This window comes from Siniperca chuatsi, linkage group LG6 (genome assembly GCF_020085105.1).
Source record: "Siniperca chuatsi isolate FFG_IHB_CAS linkage group LG6, ASM2008510v1, whole genome shotgun sequence".
Taxonomy (NCBI): domain Eukaryota; kingdom Metazoa; phylum Chordata; class Actinopteri; order Centrarchiformes; family Sinipercidae; genus Siniperca; species Siniperca chuatsi.
Window position 1 is genome coordinate 4,437,981 of NC_058047.1, and position 26,144 is coordinate 4,464,124.

Consider the following 26,144-nt stretch of genomic DNA (forward strand, 5'->3'; position numbering starts at 1 on the left):
AATAAAGTATTTCTGATTCTGATTCTGATTCATCATCACGGGACCAAAACTGTGTCCTAAATCCATATATTCCAAGATATTGTTAACAGGACGTATGCATACGGCCAGCGGGGGTCTTTTTGACCAAATCTGAGTGTGTACAATTAGTACGCACTTGGGACACAGCACTCAAATGTCCAGACTAGAATGATGAACTAAAAGACAGACCAACTGACATAGCTATTCTAGAGCCACATGGTTAGCATGGCTAAAAAATGACTGTATAATGGCTTCATTAACCCACCAAAGTATACAACTGGCAACACTGTGCTACCACAGTGCTTTTGTATTGATCCTAAAGATTGTCCATTTTGATGGATTTAGCATCACCTGTGGTTATCAGTCCATTTTCATCATACAGACCAGAGTTCCTTTTGAATTGAATTGTAACATCAAAGTGGCCTTGCAATATTTATCTTGACAGACATACAAAACCATATTCTCCACTGCCAGACAAACTGTTTTATGAATGATCAAGTGTTATCTTTAAAAGATAACCCAGTGGTAGTAAAACATGTTAGTACCCTGTTTCCTCTTAGCAGTATGCCACTGTCTCATCTGCTGGCTGTCTGTGAGCTGGCTTCTTGGCTACCCTGTCTTTTTAACATTATGACACGTGTGAATTCATCATTTCCTGTGTATTCATGTATATATTTACATAGAGTATTTGGTGGAGCCTGCCACCAACACTGATAACTAAGATCATTTTAACTTTTTCTTTTTAATTCCAGTGAGCAAAAGCATCAGACATGGTACTTTATATATGATAATCTTAAGGATAAAAAGTTGCAGTCTTCAAAGTCAATCCACAGCAAGCACACATGCCCCGGCACGTGCCCCATCTGTGAATGTTGAATGCTCGTCAAGTGTTATGTCATTAGAGGAGGCACATGAGCCATTTTTAATTGAACAACTACATTTCTTTTAGTGCTGCACTACAAACCTGTCACACTGCATTGGAAATCATTTGTTCTGAATTAATTTGTGTTCTGTGTGTCTGTGCTGTCACGTGTGCTCTTTATTTTATCCTCAAACATCTCTGAACCCCTGTAGATTGATTGTTATACCAATTCTGACAGCACCAATAATAAACCTTTAGAAAGTGTGTGTGTGTTGTGAAGTATTGGAGAGATGTGGACTGTAATGGGAGAGTAGCAGGGTTATTTGGGTGAGCTGAAACAGGTTTCACAGCCATGAATAAAATACAACTGTGACAGTCTCTCCAACAAAAGCACCTCCAGCAGTTAAAGGACTGCGACTTCTAGGTAGTCCTTTACCAGTAGAGCTTGCCCCGGAGAAATCACTGATAATGATTAACTTGATGCTGAATGGCTTTGTATTTTCTGCTGTACCCCAGTGGTTGGGTTGGGAAACGTCAGGCCCAGACAACAACAGGACTGATATTTGACTCTTGTCAACATCACATAAACACAGTATGAATGTACCTGCTGCCTTGGAGATCATTCAAGGCAATCAGCACTCATCAACAATCAGTAATGTCAGTACCATGGAGCAGCAGGTACTGTTATTCCAAGAGACTGTTGCTTGTGACTAAAAATAAGAGGTAACACACAAGCGGACAATGCAGTCCTATAGGAATATGGGAGTTTGGTTTAATTTAATTTAAACAGCTTGAAGTAATACTAAATTATACTGACTTACAATATTTTTTCCCCTTACATTAGTATTTAGAGTTGAACCTAGATGCAATACTGTAAGTGTAAGTCCTCATTTTTGTATTTTGTGTGCCAGATTACCACCTCCAGCTAAACAATGGTTGTTGAATGATGAATAGGCTATGTTTTCCCCTTGGCACTAAAATACATCGAGGAATGTGAACTATGGGAACTTAGATTTTTTAGTTATTTAGTATCATCATCATTTTTGCTAGCAAGTACAGTAGCACTGTATTGCTTCTTTCGCTTAGTATATTTGTTGTTCTTCATACAGTTTATTTAGCTAACGGAACCATTTCTCAAAAAGGGTAATGGGTGATGTTTTTATTAATGGAACTTAGTAACTAACTAACTAGTAAGCATCAGTGACAGTTTTGATGAGAGGGCTGAGACTAAACCGTACAGTAAATGTGCCATCTCACCAAATAAATTAACAAGGCTAAAATGCTCCAAAGAGCTGCAGAGTTGGTTGATAATTTTCTGTGGGTTTATCACCGCAAGCAAGCCCTTATACATTAGTCATTTAAGTAAGTGTTGAAAACATATTTAGAAACTGAACGGAATATTTACATCATCATTCATGTGACACAGGCCCAGCATCTGATACACCTATTGTTTGATTGTGCTTATTGTTGCAACATGGGCAATTACATTTTTGTTGTGTTTTTCTTGCACTGCTTCTGTTATTTGTCTCAGAGCCAAACAGGAGGAGTAATCAACTGTCCTTCTCATCCTCCCCATGATCCATAGTCATGGCAATGCTGCACCATGGGTATTGTGTTTACTACTGATAAAGAGACCAGAGAGATACAGAGAGAAGAGAGATACTGTAGAGCAGTAGGAGAGGGATAGAAAGATAAAGAGACTGAGAATTACGGATGTGATTACCACAGTTTTTACATTAGCTACTATTCTATACTTCTTTTTCTTTGTTTAAAGTCAGGTGAAAGAAGAGGTTTTGAAACAGTTTTGAAAAGTGCTATGGCAAAACTCAACAACTGCATTGTGGTTAAATAAGGTCTTCTTACTTTTTAAAATCATTGTGGACAGACAAGGTTTGCACAGGAAAGCAGATAGAATCACTGGCCCTGTTGCTGTTTATAAAGTACTGCATATGTTTGCTTTTCTGCTGCTGTAACAGCATCCCAGCAACTGGGATAACTGATCCCACCAAAAAAAGCAACAGAACCTACACATGGTTTAGTCACTCTCTGATGCCTGAATTACATTACTGTAATTTATACTTTCATAACCACAAATAAGTTGCACCGGTCATCATTATGTGCTGAGTTGATGTTTGGCTTGAAATAATTTCCACAGTGAGATGTGTGTTGGCTGTATTTGCAGTTTACTGGCCCAGATAGGTTTGTGTTGTGTCTACTGAGCAGGGTGCTATCCCACATTCACCCTGCTCTTCAATCCCTGAGTCACTAACACATTGACAACTAGAAGAGTGCACTCAGTAGAGTGTAGATCTCCGCCAGGACTGGTATCACCAAATGGCATACGAACACGCCAATGTCTTAAGTCATTTCGTGTGTCATCACAACGCCTTTTTTGCTTTTGTGTGTCATCTCATGCCATTTAGTCTCTACTGACTTATATTGTGCAGAAGCGGCGTGTCATTTTACGCTCAAATGTAAAATGTCAGGTGACGTAGTATATAGGCGACAAAGTCCATGTAGGGACAAGGTTGGGGTGGATGGATGGGTCAAACAAATACAGGACTTTCACCGAGGAGACTGCAATTCGTGTCCTGTATGAAACCAAAAGTCAATGTTGACTTTTTTTTCTTAACTTACATAACAATTTATGTTACAACATACTTATTTGAACCCAAACCATGATCTTTTCCTAAACGTAACCCAAGTAGTTTTGGTGCCTAAACCTAACCACAACGTTTCACAATGTTAATCACGTGTTTATTATTGTTACCATGACGACAAAGGTCACCTGACTATGACGATGAACGTCTCCTGACTATTGTGACCATGATGACGAAGGTCACCTGACGATGGTCATCTGACTTCGTCCTTTCCTGCACGTCCAAAGCTCATAAAATTCACCATGTCTAACGCATTGAATGAGACGCGAAAAGCTTAAAATGCGTAGACGTGTCACGCGAAATGTCCTTAAAAGTGGTGAGCCATTCATACGCCATTCACGCCATATCACATTGGTCGGGGGGCATGTGGGTGGGGAACAGGGAGTGCAGGGCAGGCTGTGTGTCAGCGCTAACGTGAAACAAGATAGTGGAAACAAGATTCCAAACTGAAGAAGTTATTCACTTGCGGCCCCTACCGGCCGATTAAGAGGAGTGAGTCCATAAAATAGATTTTTCAAAAATGGTGAATCACCGCAACCACGAGAGGTCCTTGAGCAGACAGTCGAAAATGTGCACAAAAAATATTAGGCTGATGGGTCCAGTAGTATGCAAGATTAGCTGCGGACAGAAAAAACACACGCACACATGACCAAACACACGAGCCAGGCTCATGCCTGGAGGGGATAACAACAGCAAAGTTAATGGATTTGTAATGTCACAGTGGGCGACTCCATCCTACCAATGCCCCAGATACTGGAAGAAAGCACTGGTTTTATCATGGGCGGTGCTGCTGCTAAGTAGAAATAGTGCCATGAATGTTTGATATTGTTCTATTTTTAGTTTTTCGTCATTCTTTACTTTCTATGACTCATCAACATCTGACCTAGGATGTGACAAAATGTAAAGTTTTAGATGTTGAGCGAAGTTCTCTGCCATTTGCAAAGCAATTAACTGACTTTGTTGATCATCAGCCAGTTATTTTAATTTTCATTACATCTATTGCCTGCTAGTTATTCCAGTAGAATGGTAAATGGAAATCAGACATTACAATCCTAAGTTGCTTCTCCAAAAATGAATTTTGAAAGTGTGATGAATCACCCGAGATTGAGGACTGGGTTTTCATTTATTAGAGGATTTTTTTTTGGTCTGGTTTCATTGCTGTTATAAAATGGCATTGGAATCGAGGTCAATCCCTCTGTCTGATCAGTGGATGAATGCATTTTTATAGCTCTAATACCCTTCTGGTATCATCAGAATGAAGTCACGCAGTGCACAAAATATAGATGCTGATTCATTTTTAATTGCAAAAAATAGGGGGAGGTCAGATTCATGTGGAACACAGCAAAACATACAATATACAGTAGGACGATGTTGTTCAGCCAGTTTTGTTGTATTTCCAACAGTTTGGCATATACAGGACACATGCACTACTGAAAATATTTGTCTCCCCTGAAATACTCAGGAAATCTTTTCGATCAGCTTATTTAAAAAGGAGTGCAAATGCTGAGGGAGCACATTTCAAAACACATTTGTCAAGTTACTGACATATTCTAGATTTAAGTTGTTTTTTGCAGTCATTTTCATAACATACTGTACACGTCAAAGACTATCGAAATACTTATTCTCAGTGTTGCATCATGCTGAAAATAATTTTGGAAATTACACAACACATTTTTCAACTCAGAACAGATTCTATGGGGGTCGGGCTGTCACTCTCAATTCACTTCTAACTGGATTTGGAGACCAATGTTCAATATTCAGTTTAATGAAGCACTGACTGCTGATTATACTGTTTACTTTAGAAAATTAGTTATGTAATCCACTGCAGTTTCCATTTTAGTAAGGTGTTTCAATGACTTTTTAGTCAGCACTTGCAAACTTTATTCCAAATAATGAATAATTTTGTCAAACTTTTTTAAAGCCAATGAAACAGATTAAAGCCATGTCATTGAAGTACCATCATTAAATGTAATCAAACCTAATTGAAACTAAATTAATGATAATCACTGCAGAATCCTGGATGGCCACGAATGATTGGTCCAATCAGGATGCACTGCACATATCAGAAGTTCAACAGGGATCAAAGCACATTTCCACTTCCTGAATTCAGTGAATTGAAGGCAAAAATTAATGCAACCCTTCTTTATACTCCACATTTAATGTCACATAGAATACCTGCAAGAGTTTACAATACACAAGATTATGTAGGTATATCAATATCTAAGTGCAATCTAGTTTGGCACAGTTTCAGATATTAAGTGTTCACTCACTTGATTGTTCGTTGTAAACACACAAACTACCACTACAGGTCTAGTCACCTGCATACAACAGTGTCTATTTCACAAAGAATTGAGGAAATGTAGTGGAAGTGCTGGGCGATAAAACGATAATGATTTATCTCAGTATATTTCTTCCTTGACTGATGAAATAAAATCAACTCTACTTTTGGTCAAGTACACAGTTTTCCGCAAGCGTTGTGTGTGTGGAGTTCAGCTAAAGATGGTGAAATTGTTGACAAAAATGTTACAGAATGTCAGAAAATGGTGTTATTTCATATATTTTATGTCTGACCAAAAATAAAGGACAAGGTAATTAATGTACAGGTCGTGCCCCAGCCAAGACTGCAAACAGCTAACATCAGTTCAATGTTGAGCATTGCCTAAACGGTCTACAATCAGAGGACTCATCTAACAATAGTGGGACTTTTTGTAGGGATTTTGTGGGAATTCTTTTTAAAAAAAATGATGACGACAAAGTCCTCCAAAATATAGCTATGACATTGAAATGTGTCAATTATTGTGTAAAATACTGACATTCTTATTCATTGTGTTTTATATATCTTGGGATATGTAATCATACTGAAAACAATTCTCAACTCAAACTTGATTCTTGAGCTGAAATCGTTTGAGCTTTCAGCTGCATCTCACTGTCTTCATTCTCAAGCCCATTTTTTAGCAGCTATGACTCAAAATAAATATTTTGAATTACAGAAAATGTTTTTATATTTTCAGACATATCGCCCAGCACTAAGTAGAGGTAAAACCATTAACTTACCCTCATCCAATCCTCCTGTACAATGCAGTCTACTAAGACACGTCTTTACTAGAGGGATTGCATGGATGGAGCTGATGCAGACAAAGGAAACAGTCAAGCATGTTGCCCCATCCTTGCAGATTCACAGTATTCAGAGATGATGTCAAAGGGTTAATAGATGATTTACAGTATAGGTCCAGTTTTATGTTCTCTGTGGTCTTCATCAGATTCAGTCAAACAGACCTCCGCTGGCCTTGTGCATGCGCCCTGTTGACTATATCCTGATACATCTTGGACCTGAGGAATCGTGGGTAGGAGTCTTTCTCCATGAGGCTGTAGACTTTAGCTTGGACTTCATTGAGGCTGGTTGTGGATGGATCCTCCAGGCTCTGCTTAGTCTTTTCTCTGGTGCGGTAGTCAATGTTTACCTGCCAGGATAAGGAGAGCAAATACAATGTTTTTTTTTTTTTTAAAAGGGGACGGTCACTCACATTAAGTCATATAATCATAATCACACATAGCAACATTGGCCCCATTTACACTTGTCATTTCAATTTTCTCATAAAACCCAGATGAGATTTAAGACACTTAATTTACACTTAGTCACATACTGTATATGCGTGACTCTGTTGGCCATATCACAAATCGGACTACAATCCGTCTTGGTTTTCCCGGGCTACATGCAAATCGGGGTTAGCCCTCCTCCAGCTCAGAGGGTAGTAGTAGTGTACCTGAAGCTGTTTGGCAACTGCCAAAAACACCAGGAGAGGAGTAACTTCTGCACTGCAGCAGTTTAGTTACAGCAATAACAGTATAGCTAGTGTTAGCTAACTGACAATGCAAACACATGAATGAATCGTATTTATGAACTCCGAGCAAAAGACAAAAGTTATATCATCTATTCAGTGGTTGAACTGATCAGGGATCAGATTTCAATCCATTTCCAAATTTCCTAAAAAAATTCCACATAGCTGAGCCCAATAGCCCCTCCCTATTGGGCTGTCAGAGTGGATTCATAAGTCATTTCTTTTAACCTTTACTACAATATTTCCTTAACCTTGACGAAATTCTTTTTTTTGTAACCATGATCATTCCATAACCTTAACCAAGTAGTTTGGCTGCCTAAACCTAACCAAACGTTAACCATAGTAATGGAAGATCAGAAAAAGCTAATTTGGGAAGGCAATGACAAATTACTTATTTTGTGGTTTAGTTCAGGGGACTTGTTATCAAGAGCCAGTCAGTAATCTAAAACAGCAAATGAGCTGAACAAACAAGCTGGAGGTGGGTTCATAAAGTTACTCAATGTGCTATGATAGACACACACCTCTCTTGGTGCCTGAATATCAATGAACTCCTTAAAAATCTTGTTTGCTTTTGACACAAGCTTGGTTGAGCTCTTGATTTTTTTGTACTCCTCGCAGGCCATCCAAAACTCGATATTCTCGTCACTGAACTCCGTCCTGAGAAACGTCCGGAAGGCAGCCAGGCCATCTGGAAAGAACAAATGAATCAGATGGTAAGGGACGAGGTAAAAACAACAAAAACACTTCAAAAACATGATTGGTATTGCAGCGCAGCACCTATTTCTGTACAGCAGCTGAGAACTCCCTCTTATATGGATGTTATTTTTCCTTCAACAGAGTACTTTGATCATGTGATAATACCCTTCATCCTATGTTGACATTTTTCCAGTGCGTACACACTCTTGTTCCCAGAAGCGGGAAACAGGTCTCATGAATAGAACACAAACAAATCAGAACAAAATACTCCCACAAAGAGATATTTTTTTATGTCTTCATCAGTCAAGATAAGTGATCAATTAATGTGTTCCCCATTGATGATAACACAGAGGAAGGGCATGTTTTTCTATGGGCCTGTGTCACGTTGACATGTTATTTCCACCCTTCCCATTTCTGCTGTTTACCTAATAAAGCTGGGCAGAACAGAGGGGATGGTCCATCTGTGCATATGCAACAACACTACTCATACAGAAACACACACACACATTCTAATGAGTGTACACACAACAACATGCTGGTTTACATGGGCACAGGGCTACACACACACACGGCTGCAGTTTAAAGAAGTCCCCAACTGTGGCAACGGGGAAGCTTTAACAGTGTTCCCTCTTGTCTACGTGAAGTTTCTGGAAAGCGTAGGAAAGGTTTGTCTTCTTCGTGACACACTGTGAACAACTCTCAGAGAGCGCAGACCTCTGCTGAGAATGCAAACTTCTCTACATTAGTTATGGACTTAATAGACAATACCTTGCATCTAGAGCTGCATCAGAATTTGGATGAATCCAAAATTAATTTTTGCACAAAAATGTATTTTAGTTTTTGTGCAGATCTAGTCAAAAAAGCTAACATGAAAAAGACTGGAAAGATGAAAAAGTATTGTGATTTCCCTAAGATAAATTTACAATGCAGGTGGTACAACTGTGTTGATATTTGATACTTAATGAACTGTGTGGAGACTGTCCAGAGACTCAAACTTAAATACATCAGAGAAATTAGGAGCAGCTGGTAGTAATAAGGACAATGCACGGCAGCTGCGGCTGAGACAATCACTGGAGACTCAGGAGTGATCATGAGGCACACTGGGATCAACCAAGATATTATTTAAAAAATACACTGTTGCTAAGTTTAAAACATGGCTGCTATGCTAAGTTCTTTAAATGAAATGAAACACAATTCTTTGCATGTCACTCTGGATAACAACCTCAGCTAAAATACAAACTGTAACTTTGATGCAATATGCTTGAAAAGCACAGCACTGCTGCTTGTCAACCTCATAGAATGTTCTTGTACTAACAAGACACGTAACAGCTGACCGTGTGCACAGGTCAGGGCCCCAGTACACACATAATCAGCTTTACACACTGACGAATGACACTAGAATGCAGTCAGGTCTAAGTGTAATTCACTATCCCTCCTTTTAAATGAAATTAAGCCAAGGTGAATGTAACATCCTATCAAGGGAACATTCAGTACTATGTTCCTATTGTTTTGACATTACTTATGTAATGTATGTGTGTGTGTGAGTGTGTGTGTGTGTGTGTGTGTTAATGGACATGTTGTAGTTCACCTCTTTAATGCTTGGTCAATTGAAACAGGATACACAGGTGTATCACGCTCTCTCCGCCTGGAGAAGGCCCTATTTTTGGCTCTGTAACAAACTTTATGTTTTCCGTGGGTGACAATAGCTTTCCAATGATTATGTGTCCAAGGTGCTATGTCATAACCTTGAGCTGAACAAAACAGATAATGTTCATGCAAGTGCAGGATGTTTACAGTTTTCTGTCAGTCAAGGCTGGCTGTCTTTAAGCCCTTTGTTAGCGCAGGGCTTGATATGATGGAGTTAATCACTTGGATGACAGACCTGTATGAAAAGTGGTGCACCCTAGTTTTGCAAGCTCAGATGAACACTTTGAAATGTAACTGCGATTCAGGACAAAATGACTGACTTTTAGTTTTGGCAGTCAGAAGGGATTACAGTTGTGACGCGAAGCACTCACATCCCACAAGAACAAAAACGTGTGTGACATTACAAAAACAGAAATTAAAGAGACATTCGTCACCAACAATTGGCATGAAAAGGCAAAGAAAAGTGGTGGATGGAAGCAAGGATTTTGCAGTCACATCGCTCACATCTGTGACTGATTGATTCACTTCCACGTGTAAAAATCAAATATGCTTAACATTACTTGGAGTGGAAAAGACTGGCAGCTACTGTGGCAAATGATTAAAATCCTGAAAGGAAACCTGTGGTTTTCTTGTTGACTAATATATTGAAAGACAATTCATCTGCAACTATTTTGATAATCCATTTATCGTTTAAGGCATTCGTCAAGCAAAGACACCAAACATCCTCTGGTTCCACCTTCTGTAATATGAACATTTGCTGTTTAACTCCGTTTCATATTATTGTGAATTTAATGTTTGGAGTATTGGCCAAACAAAGCAAGACATTTGAAGATGTAACTATGGGCTCTGGGAAAGTACACTGGGAATTATTTTTTTTACTATTTTCTGACATTTTATAGACAAAATAATTATGTCAATCAATTGAGAAAATAATTGGCAGATTAATTGATAATGAAAATAGTAGTTAGTTGCAGCCCTACAGTAGCTGAACATGTTTCTTCTTCATTTTCTACATATATTCTCAGGTTACCATTACTAACTGTTGATCATGGAGTAGCGACGCATGCACGCATGTTTGCATTAACACCCTTTGCATTTGGCAGGAAGGTGTATAGTATCTACTATGTGCACCTACACGTGAGCATACTAATACAGCAAAAGAAACAAAGTTGCCCGCTCATTAAAACATTTGACTAGTGGTCAAAAACTCTACAGGGCACCTTTAAACCCTACACCCATTTCTCAACCGCAACTGTGTCAGACTACAACAGACTTGGATCAACTTTGTCAAATCATAAATCAGCTCAAATCACAACTACAATCAGTCCAGTAATTAAAGCTCTAAACATCACATACATGTCCATGAGATCCTTCTTTTGTGTCTATCTTTGATTCTAACTGCTCAAGGCTGCAGCACTAAGTTTCTCAGTGCACCTGTCAGTGAAATAGAGTACTGTATCTACTGTTTTCCTTGGTTTCCACTTGTGGCACCTGTTGAGCTGAAAGATGTTGTTTTCCAGGAAATAGCTATCAGAGTTCTTATATAAATCACAGCCGAAATCATACCAAGATGAACTTGGTCTCCTTGTTTTGGAATAAGTATTTTTCTTCTACTTACGGTTTACTTATCAGTTCATTAATCCATAAATACACAGGTTGCAGATTTCCACATCAGTTTTTTAGCATGTGACCTTCCGGGGCTCAGTAAAACACAAGCATCTTGATATTCAAAGAGAAGTTTTCATCAGGCAAATGTTGATTTTAGTCAAAGGGGAGCGACAGTGTGTGCTGAGTGTTTATGGTGATTTGAATGAAGAAATCACACAAAGTGGACGTACTCTGAATCCACTTGTATTTTCTTTGATCTGTCCGTTCAGTGAGTTTGATGTCACTGATGCTGCATCACATAGCTTGTTAGCAGTTAGAAAATAAACACATAACCTGTTTGTGCAGGTGGATGTGTGCAAGTGAGTCTGTGCCAATGTGTGTTTGGTTTATGTGGTAAGTAGTCCGCACAACACAGTAATGAGACCCTTACATAAGACTGGACTACATTAAGTTAGCTTTAATTTTCTTAATGCTGACTGTATGTGACTTCTGCACTAGGGACTGTTACCTCTGAAAAATAGAAAATGTCTACTTACATTTGTGAGAGAGAAGATGATCAAATGATTCTGACCATCGAACAACTTCATCTGTTGATAGTCTGATGAAGAGAAAGCCAAAGGAAACTGCCTGAGTAAGATGCTAACCAACCACTGTACTTTCATGCATTTTTAACACAAGATGGTACTGTATGTATTATTGAAGGGCAGCCACATTTAATGTATGATTTATCTTCAGCTCACAGCGGTTCTTCTGCTCAAGGCTGTAAAGTAATTGTAATACCTGGTCACATTTGCATATGATGACAGGGGGAAGGAGAGGAGATAGAAGAAGAACAACAGCTAGCTCTTTTATGAAGTGGTGAAAACATGATGGGATAACACACTATCTTGGAGATTAAAGAGATACATAACGTTATTGTACCTGTCCACCTTGGTAGATGGTATGTGGAACATTAAGCTATTTGTGAAACACATTTTACGATAATAATGTACAATGTAAATTTCAAACCTTTACCTCAAGTTTCTCCTACAAAGTTTTTATGATGATTATGTGTTTGAGCACCTTGCTGGGTTACCTGATTGACAAATGGAGGCTTTAAAGGTGCTATTGATAACACTGATAACATCCAGACACTAGATGACGCACTCCCCCTCCCCCCTTCCATTCCATTCCAGTGGTTGCCAGTTCATTGCACAACCCACATATTTCGTGGTCGAGTGGAGTGAGACTCAGACTCAGTCATATCAAGTGATGAATCTTTCGCTATAGATTATACATTAGCTATAGATTTAGTTTACTTTGTGCAGTAGTGTTTCTTGTAACGTTATCCATGGTAATCTTAGGATATGGCTAGCTAGCTTTAGGCAACGATGTTGGTATCACGTGGTATAGTTGCCAGTTAGTGTGGAAAAAACGGACACTGATGTTACCACATATTAGCTATCTTAGCTTAATCGTCCGAAGAACAATAACCCATAAAATGACAGTTCTGCATATTTAACTATACCATGTGATACCAACATTGTTATACTATTGGCTCGCCAAACCTTGTTAGAAGCAGGAACCAAATGTCAGACACCTCACACAGAGATAAACAAAACATTCATTTTGGACCCGTCAAAATTTGTAAAATGATCATCATCTTCTTTTTTCTTGTCCTTTCGGCTGTTCCCTTTCAGAGGTCGCCACAGCGAATCATGTGCCTCCATCTAACCCTGTCCTCTGCATCCTCTTCACTCACACCAATTAACTTCTAAATGATCATCATAATATATCATAATATATTTTTTTAGGAAAAGTGAAAAAATATTAATCTACATAAAAATGTTATCAATTTAATCTGTATACTGTGTGGCACTCAGATTTGTTTTCAGCAAGAAAACACTTTGACTAATGTTAGGTCAACACCACGGTAATACTAATGCTAGCTAATGTCAACTTTTACTGTAGCTGTCTGTCTAATGTGGAGCGCTGTAGGCTATGATAGCATCCCTACAATGTACTATACTGTACTCTTTGATTGGATTTAAATGTAAATATTTACCTAATGTCTTTATAGTGTAAGGATGATTGAAATGTCATTATACGGTAAGTGTTGCAATATAGGGCCCCTATAATTATTAAATGATGGGGAAAAAAGGGTTAGCTAGCTAGCCATATCCTAAGATTAGCAAATATAACGTTACATGAAACACCACGGCATAAAGTAACCTAAATCTATAGCTAATGTATAGCTATATGGTGCAAAATTAATTCATTACTCTATCACGAAAGATTCATCACTTGACATGACAGAGTCTGTCTCACTCCACTCGACCATGAAATATGCAGTTTGTGCAACGAACTGGCAAACACTGGAATGGAATGGAAGGGGGGAGGGGGAGTGTGTCATCTAGAGGCTGGATGTTATTAATGTTCAAAAATTTGAAATAAATTCCATAAGATGTTCAAACTTTGAACGCCAAGTGTGGCATCTAGAGAGTTATTTAACACAACAGAAGCTTGAGTTTTAATTTGTTGCAAATTTGTAGTCCCACAGAAAAAGACAGGATTTTTTGGCAGACTCACTTCAGACACCTGGCGGTGGTTTCGTGAGCAGGAGGCAGGAACTCAGAGAAGTCACTGTAGGAGTCAGATTTGTTGGACAGGCAGCCAAGTCTGGTCTTCATTGTGCTGATCCTGCTGAAAAAACACACAATACTTAATGTTTTCTTCTGATGGTATATCTCAGCATACAGCTAAAATCTTGTGACAAAGATTGAGAATGACTATAGAATGACAATTGAGAATGACTTCCGGATGGGAGCCGAAACGTCTTGATTCTGAAAACAGTGTCCAGATGACTACGACTGAAACCTTTTCTCTGATAGAACACTCCTGGACGAATGAGGGACTACACCGTCTTCCATGTCTGCAATGTATGCAGAACACAGAAACAAAAAATCGTCTTTTTTTCCATTCCACTGAGATGCAAGGTAGTGACCAGTAGGTTGTGGGTTTAAAAAGAACCAGCTTCAGAAATATAGATGAGGAAAGCGCAACCCAAACAGAGCTCGGACCATCAGCAAGAAACTGTTGTTTTGAGTGTGTGGAGCTGCATGAATGTGAACCCAAAGCATAAGAGGAAAATTGCAACTATGTTCAGTTAATTTTCCTGCATAATTGAAGGTTAAAGTGATAATAATGCTAAGTGCTTGTATTTGTTAGTGTTTTCAGTTACTGCAATTAGAGACCAATCAACCTTAAAAATGCATTTTAACTGTAAGCTCGGCACCATCAAGAACACTGCAGTCATATTTTAGCTGTTGCTAAGGTGGCTAATCAAATGTTTTAGCTTCATGTAGTTGGGCTGCCCCTTTAGATATTTAGACTATGCATAACTTCTTAAATATTGTTGGGTGACCTGATGAATAAACTGATTGGAAGAAACAAGATGCAAAGAGATTAAGCCAACTTACTGGATAGGACTGGACTGGATGTAGACAACAGGTGCAACTCCATAGGCAAAAAGCTGATTCAGTATGGTTCTGCCTCATTCAGAAGGGAGCTTCAAACATCCCTGATACTCAAATTCACATCCTGATAAGGTTTCTTGTTTGAGTGTAGAAAACCTCCTACACAACAATTCATAACTGCAACTGAGTTCTACAGAGGCTGAGATACGGAGGCAGCACTGTCTCTAATAATTTCACTAACATCCTCAAGCTTGAATTACGCATGTGCTTTGTAGCTCTGTGCTCTCTGCATTTTATTTCTATATTGAAGATGTGGTAGATGCTCTACTGTCCTGCTAATTTATTAATCATCAAACTGATCATTGTGCTAGGACACTGGCTGGCAATAGCTACAATGATCCAACAGAATAAAAAAATAAAAAAATATATACTAGTTAGGTTTATTTATTTGTTGGCTATGGAAAATAGACAATTGAATGTTTATATAGAATCTTTAAGCTGGTCCTTAATTGTGATCACGATAAAAAAAAAAAACCCTCCACTTATCTCAAATGGAGATTTGAACGCACTAAAATGAACCATATCCCCATCTCTCATCACAGGCTGTCCCATCTTATTTGTACACTGCTGCTGTCATGTACTATTTGTCAGTGTTCTGCCTCCGGGACACATGGGTCACTCCAGATGGAGCATGGTCATAAAGATGCTCCATCAAAGGCCAAACATTTCTGTAAAAGTAGGTCTATTTCACAAGAAAAATAAATGAAAACCATTGGATGGATAGACAAACAGTCTTAATACATTCAGGGAAAATCCTCCAAGCTTCACTCTTGAATGTAAGGGCCCATGACAGAGGAAATTGAGGACTATAACAAATGAATTGATGAATGAATATTGCTTCTGATTTTGCTTTTTGTTGTCATTAAGGCTAGGTTTTTTATCCTTTTACAATAAACTGATCGCTCATCACTGCGCTAAATGCAGCCACAGCCAGTTAGCTTAGCTTAGCACAAAAACTGGAAATAGGGGGAAACAGCTAGCCTGGCTCTGTCACAAGGTAACAATAACCGCCTCCTAGCACCTCTAAATCTCACTAAATAACACATTATATGTTTGTTCAACGAAAACCAAAGTGTAAAAACAATAATTTGTGGGGAGTAATGTGCTGGACTATATTTTTGACTATGTTTTGATTAAACAAACGAGTTATAAGGTGTTAACTAGTGAGCTTTAGAGGTGCTGGCAGGTGGATATTTTTTACCTTTGGACAGAGCTAGGCTAACTGTTTCCCCCTGTCACCAGTCTTTGTGCCAATGCAAACTGGATGCTGGCTCCAGCTACACGTTCACCATATGGACCTCAGACAAGGCATATCAAAAGGAGGGTTTATGTGTTATACATTAATGAGAGAACTCTACAACCTGAAAATGCATATTTTGCAATGCTACATTTACATGATGCTGCCTTGACTTTATATATACAGTATATAATCTTTTTTTAATCAGGTAATCTCATTGAGATCAAGATCTCTTTTGCAAAAGGGACCCGAGTACAGCACAAAGAAAGAAAAACAAACATAGCCAGACATAACAACAGCACATCACTAAACAGATTTGAAGCTAAAAGTTTAAAATCGGCCAGTTGGAGGAAACATTCTAGTTTTAAATAATTCAAGTAAGTAATAAGAAATTCATTCTATTTATAAGGTGCAAAGTAGTGGAAGTTAGTCTTCCCCAGTTCAGTATTTATTTGAGGGATAAGAAGCTGAACAGACCTGCGTTCTGTTTTTGTGAGCAGTGGTTTTAAATTTAAAGAGAAGAGAACAGATATACTGAGGCAGCTTTTGCAGGAGAACTTTATAAATGAAACGATAGAATGTAGTTCTCTTCTTGAAGCTAGTGAGGACCAGTCTACTTTTTCATATAGTACACAGTCAGTATGATATTTATCTCCTGTAATGAAACACAAAGCACAATGATAAACTGCATCAATTTGTTTTCGCCATAGTCAAGCACAGACATGATGGTTGACTGTACAATCAATCAAGAAAATCAATGTGTAAAAGTCTCCAGAGTAATCTAATGGACGATGACGAAGTTTCACTAAAACAACTTCATCCATCCTTCCATTCATAGAATTTGCCCATTCACTTTAAAAATCCACTATTTCATGTTCTTCTTTATTTTTAGTGTTCCTGTCTCTTGAATGGTATCAAGTGCAGTAGTAGAGTTGGAGCAGTGGATTGCTTTGATGCTTGGACCTTGAATTGGGAACATTGCATGAGATGTACTGTTAATTAGACAGCCAAAAGCCATTTGCTGGAACTAATGGGCTTCATCTGCCACATGAACGCCAATGCTTTTTAAAATTTCACTTTGTGTCCTCCATTTACCTCTGACAGGTTTTTTTGAGGTATTATATATATGTGTGTGTGTGTGCGTGCATGAGAGACAGCATGTGCATTTGTGTTTGGGTTGTTGACATTGCCTTTAAATGAAAATTGGATGGCAGTCTGCTTTGCCATCAAGTGCGAGTATCAGAGAGGTACATAGATGAGTTTTTACATAAAGAACATTAGTTTAAAAAAACATCAATGAAACCTGCCACACTCTCCAGTGAGGAGCATTTGTTTGGGTTTTAGTGGAAAGTAAATAGCTTACATGCTCTTTCAGAAGCTTTTCTAACCAATCAAGAATAAATCTGAGGAAGCAAAACACTTTTGTGCAGCTTGTTTTGGATGCACTGTAGATATGATGCTTTCTGCTCCAGAAACACCCATGGTATGTATCAGATGTTATGTATAAAACAGATGCGCTGGACTGGAAGAGTAGTTTGCGTGTCATCTATGTGAGTCATAATCTCAAGGTGCATTTCGTTCCTTAATGAATACTTATTTTCAGAGTGGATTATAAAAATATAATGGGCAGCGCTATTTTGAGTGTAGCAGACTTTGAATTCACTTAAGTTCACTGGTGAGGGTCGAGTTTTACATCAGACTTCTCCATAGACTTGTGGAAGGTTATAAAAGAGTGATGTTAGGATGACTTTCTCATACAATGACAGCAGTAATGCCAACAACACTTTCACTAATACAGGACACATTGCTGTTCTTAAAGCCCTATAGCCAGGGAGGCTACAAATGTAAAGTTAAAGATGAAATGCATACAAAAGATCATAGAATCATATAACATACTGTGTGCAAGTGAAATGTTGGTGTAAGGTTGGTGCTAGAGAAAAGGTCAGGGGATCACTAAAATTAATTGGAAACATCCTCCGGGGAACGTGATTTTTCTCAGCAAATTTAATGGCATTCTGGTCATTAGTCAGCTTATATACCAGGTTAATAGACTGGCTTTGAGGTGTAGAAAAAGACACAATGGCCAAAATGATGGGGATTTTTAACAGTAATTAACAAAACCATCTCACCACAAGGTCCATTTAGTAGCAGTTCTGAAGCTATCACACAGTCTTCCCCAGCAGATCACGAGAAGTCCTTAAAGTGCTTAACCTTTATTATTCCATGACAACTGGGCAACTCCATCTGCTAAGGAAGACTGATCAAAAGCTCCAGAAAAGGTACTGAATGGATCTTGTGGTAAGATTTTTTCTCAATTCGAATTTTATATATATATATATATATATATATATATATATATATATATATATATATATATATATATATATATATATATATATATATATATATATATCTTTGTTTAGGTTTTAGTGGAGAGTAAATAAATCACATAAATCACTTTGAATTGACTTGTTGCTGAAAGGTGCAGTACAAATAAACTTGGCTTGTCTTGCCTTGTTGATGGCTTCATCTCTGTCGAATTCCTCCATTGAGTTATGCTTTTTAAGCCCCTCTTCCTTCAAACGGTTGTGTAGGCACCCCCATTCACAGATTGCATAATTAGATAATTGATAAGTAAAAATTAGAGGTTATTTCACGAAGATTGTAATGCATCGACATATCGCAGTCAGACTGTAATTAGTACTTTGAATTTCACGTAAACACATCTGGCCCTGAATTGTTATGTTATTCAAATACTAAATATTGGCACATTGGACCGCAGCTTTAATTAATAAATTAATATTCGAAGTGGAAATCAACAATTTATTGTGGTTGAATTTGTATGTGTGTCAGCATGTGCATTTTCAGCAGACAAAGGTCATCAAGTGGAGTTGATGAGGAGAGACGTGGACATATTGATAAGTCTGTTTGCTGGGTGCCAAACTGTCAATAATATGATAACAGACCTCTCCCTGCTCCTGTTGTACCTTCTCCCCTTGCCTCTCCTCCTCTATTTTGACAAATTTGTATCTCTCTGGCTGTTGTGATCTGCATTCTTCATCTGCAGTATGGCGCAGACACGTGCTGCCACTGAGCTATTTATAAAAATCCCTGACAAATCCATGTAGTCAGGATCAAGCAGTGCATGTTCTATTCAGCCATGCAGCAAGGTCTGCCCCTGGAGGAAAGAGGCTAAAAACAGCAACAGCACTCTAATGTCTGAGATATACACAAGTACGTCTCATGAATCTAAAAGTACAGGCAACATCCGCTAGACCTCCAGTATCTGAGATGTCCGTTGGTGTTGGTGGATTAAGAAGTAAAAATCTAGATCATGGAAGTTGTGTCTCTGTGTGTGTGTGTGTGTGTGTGTGTGTGTATGAACAGCTTCTTTGATGTTACCTAACTTGGTGCAATGCAGGTTTTCAGATTTCCCTCCATGTCCTCATTTCTGGATGCTGACAGAAGACACCCTGCAGTTCTATAGCTATGTGTAGTATTAGCTGACATGCTGCAAAGTGATTATGAACCGTGGGTTTGTATAATAATGAATAGATCAGATTGATCTACACAGAGCAAATTCAAATGAATATGCTCTGCAATATCTTCTGCTTGCTCCAGCTTCATATTTACCTTACAGACATGAGAGTGGCATTCATCTTCTCATTTAACTCTCGGCAACACAGCAAATAAGGATATTTCTTAACATGTCAAATGTTTGTGAATGTTAACATGTCTACTCCAGTCCTTCACAATATCACTGGACCTGTCCTGCCTTCCCACAGCCTCACTTATCAGTAGCTGTCTCTCACATATCCAAACAGGGTCATTTGCTTGTCCTATCTCAAGATCTTCAGAACCACTGAGCTGTGTCGATTGCTTTGCTTCAAAGACGCTGTGTGTGGTGTTTCTTTCTTTTTTAAGAGAATACAAGGTCAGAAACCAAATGCTACTAAAGGGATCATCAAGTTCCTCAGAACTAATGAGAGAGATTTTAGAAATATTGACAGTGGCATACAATCACAGAATTTGCAGACATACACATATGTGGTGGGGAAAAAATAGGTCAGTGTTACAGTAAATAACAAACGCTTTCAAGTTATAGGTTGAATTTCTATTTTGCTACATAAGAGAGATAATAAAAGAAACAAAAGAGAAAGGCATTTGCTCATTAAATGCCAAAGATTATTACAGCTGAGGTAAATGCTGAACAAGCAACAGACAGGGATGTTTAAATGTACTGGACGTTTCTCATATTTAGGTGTAATCAGGGACAAATGTTTCAAAATGTGATCACATTCATCTAACTTTCACTCTCTATTCATTCCAAGACACAGTTCTAGATGCTTTCAGGCTAATTAAGATGCACTGTGACTCAGCTGACAAGTTATCCTGGGTGACTGAACAGCAATTCAGTTTTGTCAAGTCCAGACATGTCCCTTTCCTCTCTACAGCCAAGTTGTCAGATTTGGGACTTGAGTCACAAGAGCAGAACTGTGGTCTTGCACTTGTGTGTTTGCATGTGTGTATTTGTGTGTATCCTGCCCAGAGAGCGGAAGCCCGACTGCCCACAAAAGTATGTGTCAGACTATCTGATGTGTTGCCACCATTAGGAACAACAGAACTAGGAATCATGGCTGATTTGGGTTTTTTTTCTGTCCTGGCAGACGTCTGCTGTGCTCGGCTGGCTCAGGTAGGTTTCAGGACAGGACCATCCACAACACACTCTGCCCTCAGGAGCCACTCGCTGCTACTCTGATCCAGAAACGCTTGCAGCTACAAACACCATTGCTTGTCACTGACTTGTCTCCTTGTGCCTTGTGTTGTTGTTGTCTTGCAAGGCAACTCAATACAAAGGCAAAAAGTGATGGTGAATGTTGGTAAAAGTGAAAATGATGAGCCTTTTCTGACACAGTAACAGATCTTTTTAAAAGGAGTAGTTGGTTTAAAGTAATTTTTTTTATTCCCACGTGTATTTTCCCTGTGCCAGAGGACACTGGCCACTGCTGTTTACAGTAAACAGAGTCCTGTTGTGTCAAGGCCAGCTCAGAAAATGCTTCAGGGAATATAGAGTGTAGAGAATGAGAAAAAGGCAAAAGACCTGTGGTCAGATGTATAAACGTTGCATGAACACAAAAAACATGGATTTCCCACACATAAACTGATATTTATAATAGAGGATCATGTGTGTTTTTTGTTTTTTTGCAGTATACACAACGATTTGTAAAATAAATGTTTTAATTTGAATTTTGTTTAATTACTGTGTGGTAAATTTTTATCATTCTTTTTATTTACATCGGAGTCATCATATTATGTCATTTTGTGATTGTTCTTTTCCTTTTATCCTCTAATGTGAAGCAGTTTGTAAAGTCTGTTTCAGTAAAAGTGCTATAAACTGAATAAATGAACTAAATAAAAAACAAAGTGAATGAGCTCTTGTTATGCACAGGAATGCATAACTTCAAGGTGTTTCTAACATTATGTCCACCTCCAATTAAATAATGTCCACGATGGGGACAGAATATTAGAAAACAATTCCATATGAGTAATAAACTTAAAACTTTCGACTCATGTGAATCATGTTCCTTACTATACATCATGTTCCACTCTGCGGTCCCTCACTCCTATGAGGCTTCCTGTGATGACACCTGAGCACATTGCTCACTTCAACAGTCTGATAAGTCAACCCGGGATAAAGCTGGCCTGGGGCTTTTCAGGGCATAACACTCTGATGCTATTTTCATCTACTTTCTACTCAGAAAGGTACACTCATGTACGGTTAGATTAATGTCACTCCCCCCGCCGCACAGGCCCACCTCTATCTATCTATTTTCTATCAACTTAATCTGTGTCCAGTTCACAAGCTTCAGCAGTTTGTAATTTAATCTCCAAAAGAATAGAAATGCGCTGGGCAAGCTTTACAGGGACACGGTACATATCTATCTCTGCAGGTTGTTTGGCAACCTGATAAGATTGTCCATCTGCGCTACAAATATTACTATGTTCATAATTTATTTTTTATCATATGTGCTTATGATAATGACTGCAAAAATGGAAGTAATAGATGACCAAATTAAATTAATATATAATCTTATTTTACTCTGTATGGGTAATACATGCTTGTTTTGTCATTACCATTTACATCTGTTAAAGAGTCGTCTTTTGTGCTTTTAACTGGGTTGCTTGTTTCTTCCTAGAAGTGGAAAGCCTCTTTGTAATATGTAAGCAGCTGGTTTAGGAACAGCCAGCAAGCAGAAACTGTTTTCAGGTGCATATGGTACAGTCAGAGGGGAAACATTTTTGGGACACATTATTAATTAATCATTCTTAATAAACAAAAGACTGTTTTTTGCTAATGAAGATTAAATGAGGTTTTGCTCATTAGTAATTGTCATCCCTCTAGTATGCATGAATGTGATAAGCCAAGCCAAGTTATGGCATCATGTGGTGTTTGCAAATAGCTTATTTATTGTTGTAAGAGGGTCAGTTAAACGTTTTTTTTTCACCACTATTTAATTTTTTCAAAAACTTTTTAATTACAAGTCAGTTTCCTGATAAGGTAGTTGTTTCTCCAAATTGTGATAAGTGTTACACATAAAACATCTTTAACCTTAGCTAGCCATGCAGCCCAATTAACCAGATTAGCTATCTCGTTAATCAGTCCAAAGGGTTATCATGACTCGCCATTTGACGAACGCATTAGCCACTGGGCAGACATGTCAATAGTAACACAAAAGTTAAAGCAGTGCTAATCATTGTTTTGGCTACTTGGTGGCCTTATGGACTCAAAGCAAACGTGTTACCAACCAACTGCCTATTTACACATCCAGCATGCACAGAGCAAAATTTGCATTCATTTGGAGTCGTGTTTCTGCTGACCTGCAAATGTAAGTCCAAAATTCACTCTCCTTTCACTCTCTGTTTGTCGCCACAAACTCTGCTAAAAGCTGCTAAATGTTCCACTATGTTTACCAGCCACTCGCTTTGTCTGCCTGCTGTTTGTTGCTGGGCAGGTAGCACACTGATTAGTGTCGCTTTAACTTTGAGGTGTGTAAATGAATTAAAATCAACTAAAATCAAGCACAATCACTGGCAAAATGATCAATTTTCATTCAGCACAGTATGTTTAGAAACCTAATCAGCTTTTCACAGCTACTGTCACAGTATTGCATGCCTCTTGAAATCTTTATATTCTGTATTAAAAATCTGTTATGCGTATTGCTTTCACCTCAGACAAATCTCAAAATTGACTGTGCTTGAAGCTCTTACCACTCTCACTCACCTTAGGGTTAAAGAGAGGGCAGACAAGGCTTCTCAATTTTTGACCAAGTATTTGACTCACAGCTAGCTATGTCAGATTACAAGTAAATCTGCCTGTCACTGGCTGGACAGGACTATTAAAAGCACATGCGTGCCAGTGATGTTCAGGATGATAAGGGCACACTACAGACTTGCATCAGCTTCTGGAGAACATTTTGCTTGGTGATAAATTTAGAGCGTGTCATCTACTGTAGGCTATATCCGAATATGATGGGATGTGACTGGACTGAATGGGCTTTTGTATGGTCCTGAATTTCTTGTTTCAGGTTAGGATAAGAACAGTAAGAATGAACTACTGACAAATTATTCGTGATTTTAGGCTTTAGTTGGGTTTTGCTAACGAGCGATAACAATCCAGTGCTGTCTGGAGGAGAAATATACATGCAAACCTTAGCTTTTTAATCTTGGATCAAACTTTACAGAACAAAGATAGAGTTTTATTCAGGTACAGGAAGCCTGGAAGGAATTTATCAATTCTGTGGCTGACTGAAGAAAAGCAAATTAGCTGTCATGTGTTTGTAAACATTCTGGATATTTGCAGCGGATTAGCACATCCAACCAGTCACCAGTCTAGTGGTTTTTAAATCTGGACCTACGCTTTGTTCCTTCCAGCTTTAACTGCTCAGTGATACGCATAATCACTCATCCTGTCTTTAGCCATTTATGTATTCAGTTTGTTTCAGGGATTTATTTTGCATTGCAGAAAGCGGCTCCACTCCTAGGCATGTCGCTCTGTCTACTGAAAGCATTGCTCTTGAGTAGGATTTGAAACTGTCTTGTCATATGCATGCAGCAAGGACACACTGACTTGTAGTGTTGAGCTACAGTAGTGCACTTGCTCACTTGGTTGAATCACCACATGTGGTGACAATACTGCTGCACACTGTGACAGCAGACCTAGAGTCACTTAGCTCTTAAACAGTTTACAACAGAATTTGTATGCTTCTGTATTGGCTACGTGCCTTGCTTGTCAAAGTTCAAAACAGATTGTTCACTTACCTCCAGTGGTATCCAACCATGCAGATAGTTTTGGTTTTATATACCTAGATTTTTAAATATCTACATCTGAGATTTCTTTTACCTGACAGTTAACGGCAGGGATGAGCAGAAAACATGGAGCGAGAGCAAGGGGGAGGACATACAACAAAGGTCCCTAGCTGGAATCAAATTCCGGACACATTGCGATTACATGGTATGCACCTTCGACCACAGGGCACAGCGACGCCCCTGGATTATGCTTCACAACATAACGAGTTAACATCTATTAATATCAGAACATCAATTGCATGTCTGTCTGTCCTGGAGGAGGAATCCCTCCTCTGTTGCTCTTCCTGGGCTTTCTTCCATTTTTTGCCCTTTTAGAGGATTTTTTTGGGGATGTTCAGGGGATGTTGAATGCTGTAGAGATTGTAAAGCCCCTTGAGACAAATTTGTGGTATTGGGATGAATAAAAATTAAAATGACTTGACTTATATTATATGTGTCTGCAAACTGCTCACTACCAAGGTAAAATGTTCATATTGAATATGTCTTAGAAACATTCACTGTCAATATATTTTATTTGTTTTCCTACGATATCTGCTCCTGGTAACTTGTGCATGATTAACATTTTATTGTAATGTTTAGGGAGCTCAAAGCACTTGGTTAAAGAATATAATAACACATTTTGGAAAGAAAGCTCATTCGCTTTCTTGCAAGAGTTGGTGAGAAGATCGATACCATATATGTTTGTATGATACATAAGAAGCTATTGCCATTGGCCACCTAGCTTAGCTTAGCACAAAGACTGGAAGCAGTGGGAATCAGCCAGCCTGGACCTGTCAAAAGATAACAAAATCCTCCTACCAGTACCTGTAATGCTCACTAATTAACACTTCACGAGATATGACGAGTATATTGTCAATGACATACAAAGATAGGGCAAGTAGGAGTACAAGGGTTCAAAACTGAAACATCTGAGCGTTATGGAAGGGGTCTGGATACACCTCACCCTGAGGTGGCACTTGTGTGGGCTTCAAAGCCCTACTCCATCTTTTAAAGCTCTGATGAGTGACATTTACTGGACTGAAAAGCCCTCAGAGCTTTCAGCATCAAGGGAGGGAAGGTGGGAGGGTGCAAACTGATTTTCAATAGTGGTCACAGGAAATGGTACTGAAAGCATGCTTGAGTAACACTTTGGAAATTTGGACATGCAGCCACACAAAGTGTACACAAATACTCATAAAATTAGCTAGATAATAGGTAATAGGAGACAACTATGTATTTCTCTCCTGCAATAGTTTGATTACTGTTTCCAATATTAGCCACATACACGTCAAATCACTTCATCAACAGTGTTTTCCCTGATTTAACAGTAAGCCTCCATTCAAAGCTGCAGATAATAATCGGCCCCATGAACCATTAAGAATGACAAAGACCCACATAATGCCTAGAGCTCTGTGTCCACAGATGAATTATATAACACTGCCATCCAACAAATGAATATGGATCCTTTACCTTGAGTCCGGTGTGTGCAAGAGCTGCTGGACTCTTTCTCTCCTTCTGTTTTATCACTGCCTATCCCCAACGTGTGTTTTGGCAGAACGCAGCCTCCGTCTAGCCAATGCTGGTGTGTACTTGTATAAATCTGCACAGCTCGGATCTGAAGATATCTAGTGTTTCTGATGCCAGCAAGTGGGAGCTACACGCGGCATGCTCAATGGTGTGAAATCATGGGGGGAGAGAGGAGCCGAGATGGATAGA

General features: G+C 38.7%; 1 protein-coding gene across 3 annotated transcripts; it reads right to left on the reverse strand.

Moving 5' to 3' along the window:
- Nucleotides 1-4,820: 4,820 nt before the first annotated feature.
- On the reverse strand, nt 4,821-26,144 carry rgs8 (regulator of G protein signaling 8). Of its 3 annotated transcripts, none has more exons than XM_044200245.1 (5): nt 25,899-26,144; nt 13,899-14,012; nt 11,867-11,928; nt 7,901-8,067; nt 4,821-7,001 (listed from the first exon to the last, which is right to left on the reverse strand). In XM_044200245.1, exons 2-5 carry the CDS (start codon nt 13,997-13,999, stop codon nt 6,807-6,809), a joined length of 525 nt encoding a protein of 174 aa, XP_044056180.1. In that variant the 5' UTR covers nt 14,000-14,012; nt 25,899-26,144; the 3' UTR covers nt 4,821-6,806. The 3 variants fall into 3 exon arrangements, with proteins under 3 accessions (XP_044056180.1, XP_044056181.1, XP_044056182.1); XM_044200246.1 differs by having other exon boundaries at nt 13,899-14,009; nt 25,899-26,142; XM_044200247.1 differs by lacking the exon at nt 25,899-26,144 and adding an exon at nt 14,789-14,919.